The sequence below is a fragment of the Malania oleifera genome, chromosome 6 (genome assembly GCF_029873635.1).
Source record: "Malania oleifera isolate guangnan ecotype guangnan chromosome 6, ASM2987363v1, whole genome shotgun sequence".
In the NCBI taxonomy this organism is placed as follows: domain Eukaryota; kingdom Viridiplantae; phylum Streptophyta; class Magnoliopsida; order Santalales; family Ximeniaceae; genus Malania; species Malania oleifera.
The window spans coordinates 34,144,206-34,159,624 of record NC_080422.1 but is presented as its reverse complement, the minus strand read 5'-3'; the positions used below and the strand labels follow the sequence as shown (position 1 = coordinate 34,159,624).

General features: G+C 33.0%; 1 protein-coding gene across 1 annotated transcript; it reads left to right on the top strand.

The window, feature by feature from the left end:
- Positions 1 to 205: 205 nt before the first annotated feature.
- On the top strand, positions 206 to 4,914 carry LOC131157430 (cinnamoyl-CoA reductase 1-like). The gene is made up of 5 exons (XM_058111595.1): positions 206 to 519; positions 631 to 785; positions 1,196 to 1,381; positions 2,103 to 2,455; positions 4,560 to 4,914. Exons 1-5 carry the CDS (start codon positions 387 to 389, stop codon positions 4,744 to 4,746), a joined length of 1,014 nt encoding a protein of 337 aa, XP_057967578.1. The 5' UTR covers positions 206 to 386; the 3' UTR covers positions 4,747 to 4,914.
- The last annotated feature ends 10,505 nt before the right edge of the window (positions 4,915 to 15,419 follow it).

The window sequence follows — 15,419 nt, the reverse complement described above, 5'->3', positions numbered from 1 at the left end:
TAGTAATTACAATAAATTCCATTTTTTATAGAATTTTTTTAAAATTTATATTTTTTGTTATTTTATTTATATAAATAAACAATGTGGAATAAAAGCATTAACAAAATTCACATTATTTAATTTTGGTAAAATATCAAATGACAGAAAATTGATAGATTTTGCTGAGCCTCACCATCCCCCCGTTTGTTCTGGAAATATACACTCATTTTCCCATTCGGTATCCGGCCCCACCACCCTCACGGGGGTAGGTGAGTTGGAGTACCTTTCCCCCTCTATAAATGCTTCGTTTCACTCTCTGTTTCCCTGCCATCGAATTTCAAATTCAAGATCCGATTTAATCCATCAAGCACGCACGATCAGTTTCTCCGGATAATTATTAAGTCAGCATGCCGGTCCGCAGCTCATCCACCAATGGCCAGATGGTGTGCGTCACTGGCGCCGGGGGGTTCATCGCTTCCTGGATCGTCAAACTTCTCCTCGAACGCGGCTATGCCGTCAGAGGAACAGTTAGAAATCCAGGTTAATTCGTTATTTCATTTGGAGCTATGGTGGTTTACTTTTTGAACATCGACTTGTACTCGCGCGGATAACTAATTTCGTTGTGGATGTACTGATTTGCTGCTTGTGCAGATGATCCGAAAAACTCGCATTTGAGAGAGATGGAAGGAGCGAAGGAGAGATTAACTCTGTGCAAGGCCGATCTTCTTGATTATGAGAGTTTGAAAGCGGCCATTGATGGCTGCGATGGAGTTTTTCATCCGGCTTCCCCTGTTACCGATGATCCAGTGAGTTCCTCTGCTTTTACTCTTGGGAGGAGAGAGGGAGAGAGAATCTGAATGTGCCTTTAAAATCATAACTAGTAATGATTCATTTAATGGTATGAGAGTCTTTTTCTAATCTGACTTTTCTTTTGATGTCTTTTTGTTTTGTTTTTTTTTTTTAAATATTAAATTTATTTCTATAATTATCAATAATTACTCTAAAATATTCTTTTAATTAATTAAAATTATTTTACAATATCCTTCTAATTATATTAATTTTTAAATTTTTTTTTTAAAAGTAAAGAGTTTCTATTGTTAGTATTTATTAATTTGTTCCAAATTTATTCTTGAAATATTTGATTTTCTCTAGTTTGTGTTTTGAAATCTAATAATGAAATGTCACGAGAGATGGTGGCTGTGGATTGTCTATAAAGGAACAAATGGTGGAGCCGGCGGTGGTGGGAACGAAGAATGTGATAAACGCGGCAGCAGAGGCAGGGGTTCGGCGCGTGGTGTTCACGTCATCAATTGGCGCAGTGTACATGGACCCGAATCGGAGTCCAGACGTGGTGGTGGACGAGAGTTGTTGGAGCGATCTCGAGTTCTGCAAGAACACCAAGGTTGTCAATCCTTCCCTTCTCTATTAGGTTGGGTGTAATCAATCTATAATTTCAATTTAAAAATATTAATTTAAATAATTAAAAAAAAAAACCATTAAAAACTCAACAAGATAATGAGGTATTTATAATTTAATAATTTATTAGTAATAAATTAATTTTTTAAAATATTATTAAAAAATTACACAATAATTTATATATATATTTTATGGGATTACCAGCTACAAAAGCTATTTTTAAAATCACTTTAATAATAATTTCCGACATAAATAAAGTGATGGCCGCCACGTTTTGTCAGGAAGTGGCATGGATATGGCTTTTTAATTGGTCCGCGCGGATGAAGTTTTGAACGTGACACCCACGTTATTAGTGGAATATAATTTTTTAAATATATTTTTAAGGGCCTCTTTTAATTGGTCCGCACCAATTAAAAATTGTAGGCTAAATTTATGATGAATGGTGGAAACTTGTCCACATTGCAGCGAAGGATAAGGAAATAATATTTTATTTTAAGTATTATTTTATGCCACGGAGCTGATGAACAGTAATTAATTTTATTTTATGATTTATATGTTCATAATTAGTAAATATTATAAATATAGAATGATTTCTAAAGTTAAAATATATTTAGAAGATGAATTTATTGTTGTTAAAAAGAAAGAAAGAAGAAGGAGCTGGTGAACAGCAATTAATTGGACTACATTTATGTGTGATGCAAGTGCAGAATTGGTATTGTTACGGGAAGGCAGTGGCGGAGCAGGCGGCGTGGGAGGTGGCGAAGGAGAGAGGAGTGGACCTGGTGGTGGTGAACCCGGTTTTGGTGCTTGGACCGCTGCTTCAACCGACCGTGAACGCCAGCATTATTCACATCCTCAAGTATCTGAACGGGTCAACCAAGACGTACGCCAACTCGGTGCAGGCCTACGTCCACGTGAGGGACGTGGCCTACGCCCACATCCTCCTCTATGAGACTCCCTCCGCCGCCGGCCGCTACCTCTGCGCCGAGAGCGTCCTACACCGCGGCGAGGTCGTCGAAATTCTCGCCAAGCTCTTCCCCGAGTACCCAATCCCCACCAAGTAAGTTACCCCCGCTGCTCCTTTTCTCAATCCTCCCTTTAATTTCATCTTTGTTTTTCATTTTTTCTTAGTTGTGCTAATTAATTAATCCAATTTTGGTTAAAAAAATGTCAATTATGCTATAAATTCTAAACGTTTCACTCGAGTTTCGCTCTTTAAAAATTTAAACTTAAATTAGTTTAAAATTTAAAATTTCAAAATCAAATTCTTACAATTAAATCTTCTAAAAATTGAAGTATAATATATGAGAGAAATTTTAGGAACTTACAATTAAATTTCCCATTAGAAAGCATAAAATTTAAAATAATTCAAATCGAAACGTGTGTGTTTAATCAAATAGTTTGTTTATTCCAAAATTTGTGTCTATGTATGCAGTGTTTCTTTTTCAGAGGGAAAAAAAAAAAAAACGAAAAAAAACCCAAGTTCCTAATCAATCTCTCTCTAATTTGGGCTTCTCTTTTTCTTTTGTTTTTTTGAGTAATTTTGCATTATTTTTAGAATGCAATTCCAATTCAAAACCTCACCAACCACACAATGGGTCCTTTTTGTCTGCCGCCGGGTCTCTCTCTCTCTCTCTACCTTGCACGTTTTGTCTTGTCATGACACGTCGTGTATGATGATGTCTGTATGACATCCTTGCTTGCTGCCCAAAATTTCTGGAAAACCCATTTTATATTTTTGCATTGCCATCCACGCTTAGTACACATCAGTAAAGATGCTTGATATCCAGGCGTAAGAAAAAGAGAACTTATATTTTAAGCCTCTCAAATTTTACTATACTTTAGTTTCATTAAATGAAAATTTGATAATTTGATCATTGATGTTTGATGTTCAGGTTAGTTTCTATCATAAATTCAATTATAATTAAAATAAAAAGTTAATTTAAAAATTATAACTCAAAATGTTATAGTTAAGTAATTTAATAAAATTTATAGAGAAATAATTGTAGACTTTATCTATCAAAGCATATAGAGAAATAAAAACGGTGACACTAGACAACAAATAGAGAAAAGCAGCTTGCTAGTAAAGGGGGATTTCTAAAATGCCTGTGCTAGCTTCTTAGTTGGGGGGAGTTGGTGCACCAACTTTGACCAGTACTATATTGATATGTTCCACTTTAATAATTGCGCATTTGTCTATTTGAAGTCCACAACTTGATCAAAACATACTAAAAGAAACAAAATAAAAGGAGTAAAAAAAAAGGGTGATGGTGGTGGGTTTGGGAGGTGGGGGAGCCCTCACCCACCACAAAGTCCTCTTCAAATAAGTAAATGGTCCCCATTGTATCATTGGGGTTAGACAAGTGAGTCGCCAAAGAATCCTGAGTGGGGGTTGTCATCTTGTTTTGGCTTTCTCACCAAACTCCCCTTCTATATACCACACAGCTTCCCTTTATTTTGATATTTATGTTGCATAAATTATTTTTTTCAATTATAATAATAAGAGGAGTGGTAGCAATAATGACAATAATAATAATAATAATAGTGGTAGAGGGATTTGATTATAAATTGATTAGTTATTTCTAAAATGTGGGTCTTACAAAAATTATTTATTGAGCCCGCCATTCATTTAAGAGTATACAATGGGAAGTCTTGAGTGACTTGTTAGGTATTGTGGATCCTTGCACAAATTTAGCCTCTTATGCTTAGTTGTTCTAAATATTTATTAGTGAACTGTTCATAACTTTTCCTTCTTGCTAGATTTACTTTCTAACAATCCCATAATTTTGTAAGATATCTCAACGCATCACATGTCACTTAGAAAATTTTGGAAGTGCTTGACTCGTAACAAAGTATTAGACTTTCCTACCAATCATTATTATTATGGTTGATGTTATTTATTATGGTTTGAAAATAAACAAAAAGAGAGAAAAAAAGATTACATTATGGTCATCAAAGTCGCATTACTCTTGAATGCCAATAGTAAAGTCCAGAGCTGCGTCCATGCAACAACCGTGAATAATTTGTTCCATGAAATTTTCGTTGAAAAAATAATTAATTTTCTTTCTCTTTTTAATTTTCTGAACTGAATTAAGGGCAACTCTTTTCTTGTCTTAGAAAATAATTATGGAATCATAAATAAGTATACAAACATGCACATGCAGGTGCTCCGACGAGGTGAATCCAAGAAAGCAGGCCTATAAATTCTCAAACCAAAAGCTTAAGGACCTAGGGTTTGAGTTCGTACCGGTGAAACAATGTCTATACGACACCGTCAAGAGCCTGCAAGAGAAGGGTCACCTTCCCATTCCCGCCCATCACGATGACGACTCCGTTCATACACAGTCTTGAGGTCATCTAGACATTTACTTATTCTACTAGCGGCCATACTATGCATACGTATAGTAGAACCTGGCGCCCTTGGTGGTTGGTGAATTATATATAATAATTAAAATTGTAAGGAAAGAGTAATAGTATTAACTATATCTAATTGAGTATTATTCTCTCTTCTTCAGTTAATTTGTATTAAACATCTTCTTATTGGTCATATATATATATATATATATATATATATATATATATATATATATATCTTAATTAGGTAATTATTTTTAAGACTTTGCCAAGTGCTTTTATTTATGTTGGCATTCTTTGTTGGTCCCAATGGTTATTCATTTTGATTTTTATGATTTGAATGGATGGTATTGATTGTAATAATTATTTGCATTGATTAATGTTATATATAAAGTACTATGGATCGAGGAAAAGGAATAGAATTAGTAATTTCATTTTTATTTTTTATGAGTATAAAATTTTTTGTCTTAATTTGTTGATCAGCGTGAGAATAAATGATATATATATATATATATATATATATGACATGTACATGGGTTGAAGATTTTTTCTTAGTCTAAATCCTTATTTTGGTTTACACGAAACATAACCTATAAAAACTAAACTTAATAGGATTATAGGGTATGCTTGTTTTTATAGTGAGGTTTTTTTTGGCCCTTTTGGGTTTTATACCTATAAAAATCTTATTAGCGTAGCGGAGAGAAGGCAAGACTAGACCTAGCTCCAACTTTTTTGTTCTTTTGTATTGAAAATGGATTAGTTTCTTTTAACTAAACCTTACTATTCTTAACTTGATTGTTTTTTTAAAAGAAAAGAAAGAAATATATCCTAAAGAGCTTATTCTTGCATGTCCTCCTTAATAAGCCAAATAAATATGTCATAAAATAATTGGATGAACTCTGATGCTACGTTTCAAAGTATAAATTTCATATTATAAATTTAAAATTGAATGAATTTGGATAAAATTTAATACAATTTTGTATTATATTTTGTTCAAGTCTAACAAATTCAAATTCAAATTCATGAACTCTCCCAAAACATAGGATCAATATTTTTTAAGAAGATATTTTGTTGGAATTTGTGTATTTCTAAGAGGGGGTTGAATTGGAAATTTAAACTTTCTCCTAAGTTAATTCAGATTCCTCAAACAGTATTAGACAAACTTAGAGTCTTTCTATACAATCATAAACCCAATCAAATATTCAAACAATTAAATGCAAACATTCACGTGCTGAAATTTAAAGTGTGGAAATTAAAAGTAGGCACAAGAAATGTTATTGGTGTTCGACCAATACTACCCACGTCTCCGCCTCAGCTAGCAAGTTTGAGGATTACCACTATTACTCACTTAACAGGTGGAGCAGCATCATTTACAATACCTTATCAGAATGGTATACCTAATTCTCTTAATCGGGTTTGAGCCAGTCCGAAACTTTTCACAGGGCAAGTCTCCCTCTTTCGACCGCACGTCAGAAAACAATAGATAATCAAATATTGTGTACAAAGAAATGCTTCTAATACAAGTAGATATGTACCACCATGCACACAATCAATTAATGCACTCACATATGATAGGATTTTAAGTTCAAGTGAGATTTCGTAACCAATGTGTTAACTCTCAACAGTATGTGTGTCAATATGTGTATGTGAGACATTTGATTTCAAGATAATGTATTTGCAATGTGAATATTCAAAGTATCTCTAGAACCCTAAGCAAACATCCTAACAAATATTTTTCAAATATCAAGTACAATGGATATTAGCGTTTAAGTTTGTTAAAAATGATTTTATCAAAACACAAAGTTAATGAAACTTGCAAAAAAGATGCAAGTTCTTAAGTCAATGAAGAGTTTTTTCCAATCTAATATTTATAAGTAAAATACCATGGGAAAAACTTTAAACTACTCTCCAAAATCAACAATCAACAAATGCAAGTATGGGAGAGTTGTTAGCTTGCAAAGAGAATAAATTAATACCCACAAAAATAATCTCTCTCAAAGATATGTAATTTAAATGAGTATGAGAAGGAGATTTTGCAATATGCATTAATGTAAAAAGTGGGAGTATGAAAGATTTAGCACAATAAATTTTTAGAGAAAAATTTTGCTAATCTATATGCTAACCACTTGCTAATTATAACAAATGAGGGGATATTTATAGAGTTGGGCAAAAATATAACCGTTGGGGACATCAAGAGTATTTTAAAAATTGTTTAATTGAGTTTAATGAAAATTAATCCCTGATTTACCGTGGTAAACATTTTCCAACCCGAGAGGTTTCGGTTGACCATTTTCAAGATTCGATCGACTGTTGTACTGTGTTCGGTTGGCCAAGTTAATTTTGATGTTGAAATATAGTCGGCCGTCTCAAGGCAATTTTTTGAACTTTTCAAGGTTCGCTTGACCGAAATAGGTTCGGTTGGCCATCTTCACAGGTTCAGTCGACCAAGCTTTTAACTCATGGTTCGGTCGACCAGATTGTTGGGAGTCACCCACGTGTTAGTTCAGTCGATCGTAAGTGTCAAGTTCATTTTCGTACGGTCAATCGAGAAAAGTCAAAATGTTGACCTTCAGTTCGGTCGATCGAAACTTCTATATAGCTTTGAGTTCGGTCGACCGAGACCACTTAAAATGTGCATTTAAGTCTTGTTTTAGTCTCAATGTTTCATCAACGCAGAGTAATTAAGCATAAGACATTTTAGGCTATATAGGTCATGATTCCTATGGTCATTCTAAGGCCTCTTGAGAGTTAACCCCAAAAATCCGACGTTGGTCGACCAAAGGTGATCTTTAAGGTCAAACCATGGTCTTGAGCCTTTAATTCTTATCATGCATGATATGCAAATATTACAGACCCAAAATATAAAACAAAATACATTTTACAATAAGAACAAATGTCTTCAATCTTTTTGCTCTTATGTCCTCATGGAATGTGTCAGATACATATGATCTTGGAGTTTTTTCTACCTTTCGAGTTTCTTGATCTTATGTGTGCTGAAATTTATATCTACTCATGTACTTAAACACGCATAAAATACTATTGTTTTCTCAACATCAAAATAGAGATTGAACTCAAAAAATTTACGTTCTCTATCTCTCTTCTTATGTCACTTTACATACCTTTATGTAGATTATAAAATATCAATTAAATTATATGCCTAAAATTTCAATTCAAAGTGATTAATTATTTAATTTTTCCACAATTTTCACTCAAGAAGGTATTCATTCTAAATTTCTTACTTAAATAGTTCTTTATCAGTTCGCGTCCATTATGCAGATAGACTTATAAAATGATTCCAAAACCAAATAATTGTACCCCACACCTACTGCTGCAAATGATATACGCCTAACCACATGGAATCATTTGCTCCAACTTTCCTGAATGCAATAAAATAGAAGTATAAAAGGCTAGAATAGATGGCTACGTACCACTATACTAAACGAATAAAACTAAACATAACAAAATGGAGCATTTGTATGACACCAAAACATGAATTTGGCACAAAAAGCTATAATATATCACTATTTAGTATTATACATGACGAATGAAACAAAACATATCAAATGATGCATTTATACGACACCAAAACAAGAATTTGGCACAAAAGCCAACCGTTCAAATTAGATTAGGTGATTATCGACGCGTTATAGATCGGAGTTAGATTGGACGACATCAATCTAGATGACGACCCTAGTAGAATGTTTATTGAGATTGAGTGTCTTTTAAAAGTTCAAAGAGTTATCGTTGACCTGTTAATTCTTAAATGTGGTTAGATCACATAAGTATTATAAATTTCATGGCCTTTAAGCTAAACTTAGGTTAAAGATATTTGTCATTCCAGTCTAGGTAACCAAAATTGTGTTTGCGAGTATGGTTATATTAGGCAAAGACATCAACGCCCCCACACACCTTTCCTAACAAATGGTACTTGACTAGCTTGTAATTACTTTTGAATTCAATCAATCTAGACTTACACTCTTTCATATTTATTTGATTTAACAACCCTTTAACATTAGATAGCCCTATCATGATAGAGGTCATTCTCACATCTAGAATCCTAAAAGAATGACAATGTCTCACCTTCAAATTTCATTGTCGCATTATTGAATTGTTCATTGAAAACAAGTAAAGTTGCGATGTAAAGAGTGCCTAGGCATCCTCTCCTTAGACATGTAAGAGAGATTATATTTTTCCATCTCTAATTAATTACTAAATCTTGCAAAGCACACGAATTTCCGGGAGTTTGACTTTCTCTTTTGAAATATTTTTATTCAACCTAGAACTAATGTAAATCTATCTTTCATGAAATGCATGATTCCTAAGGTCTGTTTAGGGTATATTTGAGTTTCGAATTATATCATATGACATATGTAAATATATTCAATTCTAAATACCCATTCCTACTGAAGATCCTGAGCTTGGAGCTTGCTTCTTCATCCTTTTATTCTTCTAATTCCATGGATTAAGTTAAGTGATATGTATTTTAGATTCCTCGTGCCTTCCATATGAAGCTTACCGTTCGTGCAGTCTAAATGATAATCCTGTTCACAAACTCAATTGCTCAGGTCAAATATCAAGTGATTTGTCATTATCAAAATAGGATTGGACTCATAGAGTCAACACAATCAACTCAATTCCCAGAACAATTTTCATTTACCACTCCCTAGGTTCTGAATACTTCAAATAGCTCATTAAACCCTAAAATACTTCACTTACACTGATTTTGGGATGGTGCCTTGGAACTCCAAATTGAAAATCTGCCCCGGTTAAGTTGGAGAGAATCTTCCCACGAATCTCGTGGTATCTTTTGATTGTTTATTCAGCCTAAAACGGAGCAGAAATCGAAGAGAGAAAGAAGGAGGACCGAAACCCTCGTGCGCGCGCGCGTGTGAGAGAGAGAGAGAGAGAGAGAGAGAGAGAGAGAATGAGAGAAATTACGCTGGAAATGACAGAATACCTATTTATAGGCTAGGCTTCGTTGACGAGTTAAAGTGATTCGTTAATGAGCCAATGAAGACACTTCGTCAACGAGGAGGCTGGTTCATCAACGAACCTGAAATTCTTTAAAATTCCCTGACTCTTAGTATCTTTTGTCAAAGAGACACGTGTACTTCATCGACAACACCTACAAGGACATTCATCGACGAAGACCATTGATTCATCGACGAATCCCTTGTTGATCCCCTTTTTCCTTTTTTGTTCTCTTTCATTTCTTTTCTTTTATTACTTTGATTAAATAAATTTTTTGGGTCTCTACACTAGTCACATTTGCCTAGAGGTCCTTGCTGTAGCCTATATACACGCGCTCCATTCAATGGTGAGGGTAAGTCAAAAACGCACACACAGAGGTGGACGTCTTCGTGAGAAGAAAACCCTAGCCGCCGCTGACGAGCCCACTCTCTGAGAAGCAAGGCGTGTTCGAGGAATACAGTAGAAGATCCCTAGTTGTCATCAAGAGTTCTTCTTTGATCTCACAGATCCAGGAGTTCCTCTTCATGCTTGCAGATTCAGGAGTTCTTCTTTGTGCTTGCAGATTCGAGATCAAACCAGAGAGATCTCGCAGGCATGATCCTAATCACGAAATTAGGATTTGCAAGATCAAATTTTTATTGTGATCCGGGTTTGAAAGAATGAATTTTTGTTTAACCCGGGTATGCAAGATTGTTTTTTTTTTTTTGGGTTATCTGTATGCACTATAGTTAGATCTTAGGGCTAATCCACAACAGGCCCCTTCAGGCTTTAAGTTATGGGCCTTAAATGGGTAAACTCGACATTTCACAAAGAATAAGCTGGTATTTCTAGTTGTATTTTTATTTTTTTATTTTTTATTTTTTATTCAATTATTATTTATGTTTGTTATTATTTTTTTCTTTTTTGTTCTGCAATAGAGGTCAAAGTTTAGTCCTAAGGCTGCAAATGAGCCAAACCAAGTTGAGTTGTGGCGAGCTCGATTTTGACTCAGCCTTAAAGTTTTTTATTCAAGCTCGGCTCTTTAGTATGTATATATATAACTCGAATTCAGCTCTACTAAAGCTTAAATGAGCCAAGCTCATGCTTAAACTTGACTTGAAGGAGGCTTGTTTCAAATTAATTAATAAATGAACCAAATCACTAAGCTAATTAAATTGATTGACAATTAGCCCATATAATTTAAGAAATATATATTTTAAAGTAAAAAAATTTAAAATCAAACATTTAATGATATTAATATCGAGTTTATTCACAAGTCTAATATCGAACTAGTTCAAAAGCCTAATATCGAGTTAGTTCACAAGTTACTAACAAACTTGTAACTTGGAGAGCGCAGTACAACGGAGAGTTGTATGCTGCATTTGGGAAGGATGAATCGCTTTCGAAAAAGAATCTGTTGATTCTCTCCAAATTGGTTGGATTGTAGGTGTGATGATTTATTTCACTGGCGAGGTCTTTGGTAAAGTCCAAGATGGCCCATCTGCGCTAAGGAATAGAATAAAAGAAGCCTTTGACTCCTTCATGCATCCTCCGGCCACTCGGCTTGGTGGGATATAGCTTAGTTGGTAGAGGTCCGCTCTTGCAATTGGGTCATTGTGATTACGGGTTGGATGTCTAATTATCTAGGCGATAATGATAGTATCTTGTACCTAAATCGGTGGCTCACTTTTTCTGAGTAATGGGAAAATGAGTCTGTAAACAAATTGATAAACGAGCTAGCCTTTAAGCCTAATAAGTTGAGTATGAACTAACTCAAACTTAGCTTATTTAATTGAGACCTCGAAATTTGACTTCAAGCTTCACTTGTTTAATTTGATAAATAAGATTAAGCGAGTCATTATCAAATCGAGAAGTTCACGAGCAGCTTAACTCATTTCCACCCCTACTAATTGGTTTTGGTTCGTCCAAAGGCCAAACTTACATTCGCTTGTAGAGATGCCCTATGATTGATTGGGCTGGGTTCATTATTGTTTGATTTTGAACAGGTGTAGGCCAAGACCCAAAAGTTTTTCATAAAAACGTGGCTCACTTAGATTTTGATAAATATATGGCCTGCAGGTTGTCCATGTTCTATCAACAAATACTTCCAAGCCCATAAATTGGTCTCTCCCATGAGGCCTATCTTTCACACATGTTTGCACAATTTCAATTTAAATAAGTTAGGTAGTGCTTGACAATATGAATTTTGAAATTTAATTTAAATTTATATATTTTTAAATATAATATTAAATTAAATTTAAAAAGGATAAATTATTATACATAAAAAAGTAGAAAATGTACAATATAAAAGTGGTCATATTCCTAAGAAAAATAAATTTTGAAAACACACACACACACACACACACACACACACACAAGGGTAACAAATTTCATAACATAATTAAGAAATTAGCTATTAGAATAATTTTTGCACTACTACTAATGCATTTATAATATATTTTTTAGTTGACTAATAGTATACTATTAGTGACGGATCAGAACCGTCACTAATAATGCATTTTTTGGTGGGAAAGAAAGGTAAGACTATTAGCTATTAGTGACGGTTCTAGTGAATTTTTTTACTGTAAAAAAAGGTCAAGAGTATTAGTGACAAAAATTTTCGCTACTGAAACTTGAAAAATCGTCACTAATATTTTCCCACAATACTTTGAGTAGGAAAATGAGTTTTTAGTGACGAAAGTATTAGTGTCACTTTGTGTTTCGTCACTAAAAGAGCATTATTTTTGTCACTAAAAACGAATTTTTTTGTAGTGTTTTTTCATTTTTTTAAATGACAATCAATCAAAATTTTTCCATCATCTCTGATTTTTTTCTTTATGTTTTCAAAATTTAGGGTTACCTGAAGCCAACTCCCTTTTTTTAAACATGAGCATGTCATGGCTTTTAATTCTATTGTTTGAGCTTTTGGATAGTGAAGCTTCACTGAATGAACCAAAAGGGGTACCTTGCTTCTTTTCCTTTCTTTATTTATAGTTAGGACACACACATACACAGCAATAATAATTTTTAGAACGGGTATTGATAGGGGTGTTGGTCGACTGATCTCCTTTAGGATGGTGGGTCCACCAGTTTCCCTATACACAATATACTCTCGAACCCTTACTCTTTGTGTCGTAGACCTCTTAGGGTTTTTTTTTCCCCTTTATTTTGCCTAAAAAAATAAAATAAAGGTAGAGACTCCGCTTTTCTCTTGCATTTTCCAAGAATCTTATTCACCCCTTGTTTGACTTTCTCATTTGAGGGATTGCTATGCAACACGTTCTATTCAATGGAACGCCCGTACCATAATCGGGTGTGAACAACCCCCTTGAAGGTCATTTGGCCTCCTAAGTTGCTCATTTCCTCTTGTTATTGCAAGCCTAGGTGTTGATTAGTGAAGCGAAAGTAGCATTTTATTCTTAATTTAAATGTGGAGCGGCATATTTATTAGTATTATAAAATTATAAATGTTAATTATGTTTCATAAAATGACATTTTTATTTCAATTATTTTAGAATAATTTTTAGGCACTCTACAACTATTTTACCAAAGTTCAGACTAGTCTTTTCTTTCTGACTATTCATTTTTCACACAGGAGTCAAATAATTTTTATAACAATCTTATAATTGCTTTATTTTTCATTAATTACTTTTCAAAAATTAGAACGATGAAATTAAGCCTTAAATTTTTTATTAAAAAAAAAAGAGATAAAAAAGTATATAAATCAATTGTTGAAATGATGGTTACACACACACGAGCCATCTCTTTTGACCCATTTCATTTGGGATGATTCTTTTTCACTCCATGCATGAGCCATGATAGTAGAGGGCTTCAGCCATAAGTTCATACCTAGGATAACAATCCCACCATGAAATATACAAAATTAATATTTATTATTATTTTCTTGTGAGTATAAAAAAAAAGTCTTACATTTTGATTTCTATAAGATTAGACAAAATATAATATAAAATTTTATTTATTCATTTTTTTTTAAAAAATTATTCTAAAATTGTCCCTAAATGCTACCTAAGTAATTAATATTATTTTATTTTTATCAAGACTCAATTCCCACATGTTAATCCTAGCTAGCTTGGTGTGCTTTGAATGTCCCCTTGGTTCACATATTTTTTTTTTTCTTTTCCTCTTGTTTTTCTTTTCAATCTTTTTCATGGTTTCACCTAACATGCGTATGTCTCAATTTCTGAATTTCCCAAGACCTTCCATCCTGCGCTTTTCACTTGAAGTTGCTTAGAAAGTCTTCACATCTTCTTTAAGACCTTTTTTTTTTTTCCATGGCTTTTGACTTGGGATGCTTATTTAGCCTTCACCTACCCCATCAACCATTTACAAGATAAACAACAAATAATAATAATAATAATAATAATAATAATAATAATATAACTATTCTCTAGATGTATCTGAACATTTTCTTTAGTAGAAATAAAAAAATTTGAATGATAATATAACTATTTGTTTTTTTTTATATTTTTCAAGACTTCTCCTCGCTTCATTTCCCTTTATGGGCTCTCGTCGCCTCATTTTCCCCATGGGCTTAAGGGAGAGTATTAATGTTCGTCCAGTCTCACATCATCTGTGTGAGCAGTTCTAAGGTCAGTATAAGATCCTCTTAACTTTCTTTCCTTAACACTTAGATTTTAATGATGAATTCTCTAACAAGTAATAAAATGCACATACAAATTACACAATAGTAATTATTACAAATAACATTTATTCATTAAAAAGTTTCAATTTTTTTACCTTTGTTGTCTTTGAGAGCGGAGTATTTTTAGTATGACATCCCCTTAATTTAATGTCCTCCTTTTCTTATTTTCAAATTTTCTAGCTAAGACAAACATGGGTTGATTGCTGCGCACAAACACTTGATGATATTTAATTAGCATTCGCCATCTCCTAGAGATAATTTATAAGATGTGCTATTTCGTGTGGAGCCATTGTTTGGTCTAGCTTAGTATGAACCTTTAATCGAGTAAAAATAAATAAATAAATAAATAAATATTCTCAAACAATAATGAAAGTATGTTCTTTTTGGTCTATTGGAGGCAGTAAGTAGAGTTGTGCAATCGGTTGGTACAATGAATTCAATGAATTAACCGAATTCACTAGAAAATTCGATTAACCATATCCATTAACTGAACTGAACTAAAGAGTATACCTGGATCCTTAACCGATCAAATTTTATTTTGATTGATTGGATTAACTAAAATTATGTTGTCTTTCCAATTTATATATATACATATATATATATTATAAATATATAAATACTTATATATAATATAAATATATAATTATTTATAATATATATTTACTTATTCAAATATTGATATTTATTTATTCACTTGACTAGTTAATTCAGTTAACCAAAAAAAAAAAAATCTCTTTATCTAAACCGATAATCAAATACCAAATTTTTTTGAAATTTAAATTGAACCAACTGAAAATAAAATTTTAACTAAATAGATTTAATCAAATATCTAATATTTAATTGGTGAATTCAATTTTCACTGAATATTGCTCAACTCTAGCACTAATGGCAAAATAATAGAGGATATTCCGTCTATTATCTCATATCCTTTTCCATGCTCACATAAAATTTATACTCAAAATCCCGCACTCTCTAAAGTTTAATCGTCGTGGATGTCGCACAAGATTTAATACGAGTTTTCAAATTCTAATTATCCCCAATTATGACATTTACATCA

Excerpts from the sequence above, each read along its gene's own strand:
- LOC131157430 (XM_058111595.1), top strand. The coding sequence starts at position 387 with ATGCCGGTCCGCAGCTCATCCACCAATGGCCAGATGGTGTGCGTCACT. Across the intron at positions 1,382-2,102 it reads AGTTCTGCAAGAACACCAAG|AATTGGTATTGTTACGGGAA; the intron begins GTTGTCAATCCT and ends ATGCAAGTGCAG. Across the intron at positions 2,456-4,559 it reads GAGTACCCAATCCCCACCAA|GTGCTCCGACGAGGTGAATC; the intron begins GTAAGTTACCCC and ends ATGCACATGCAG.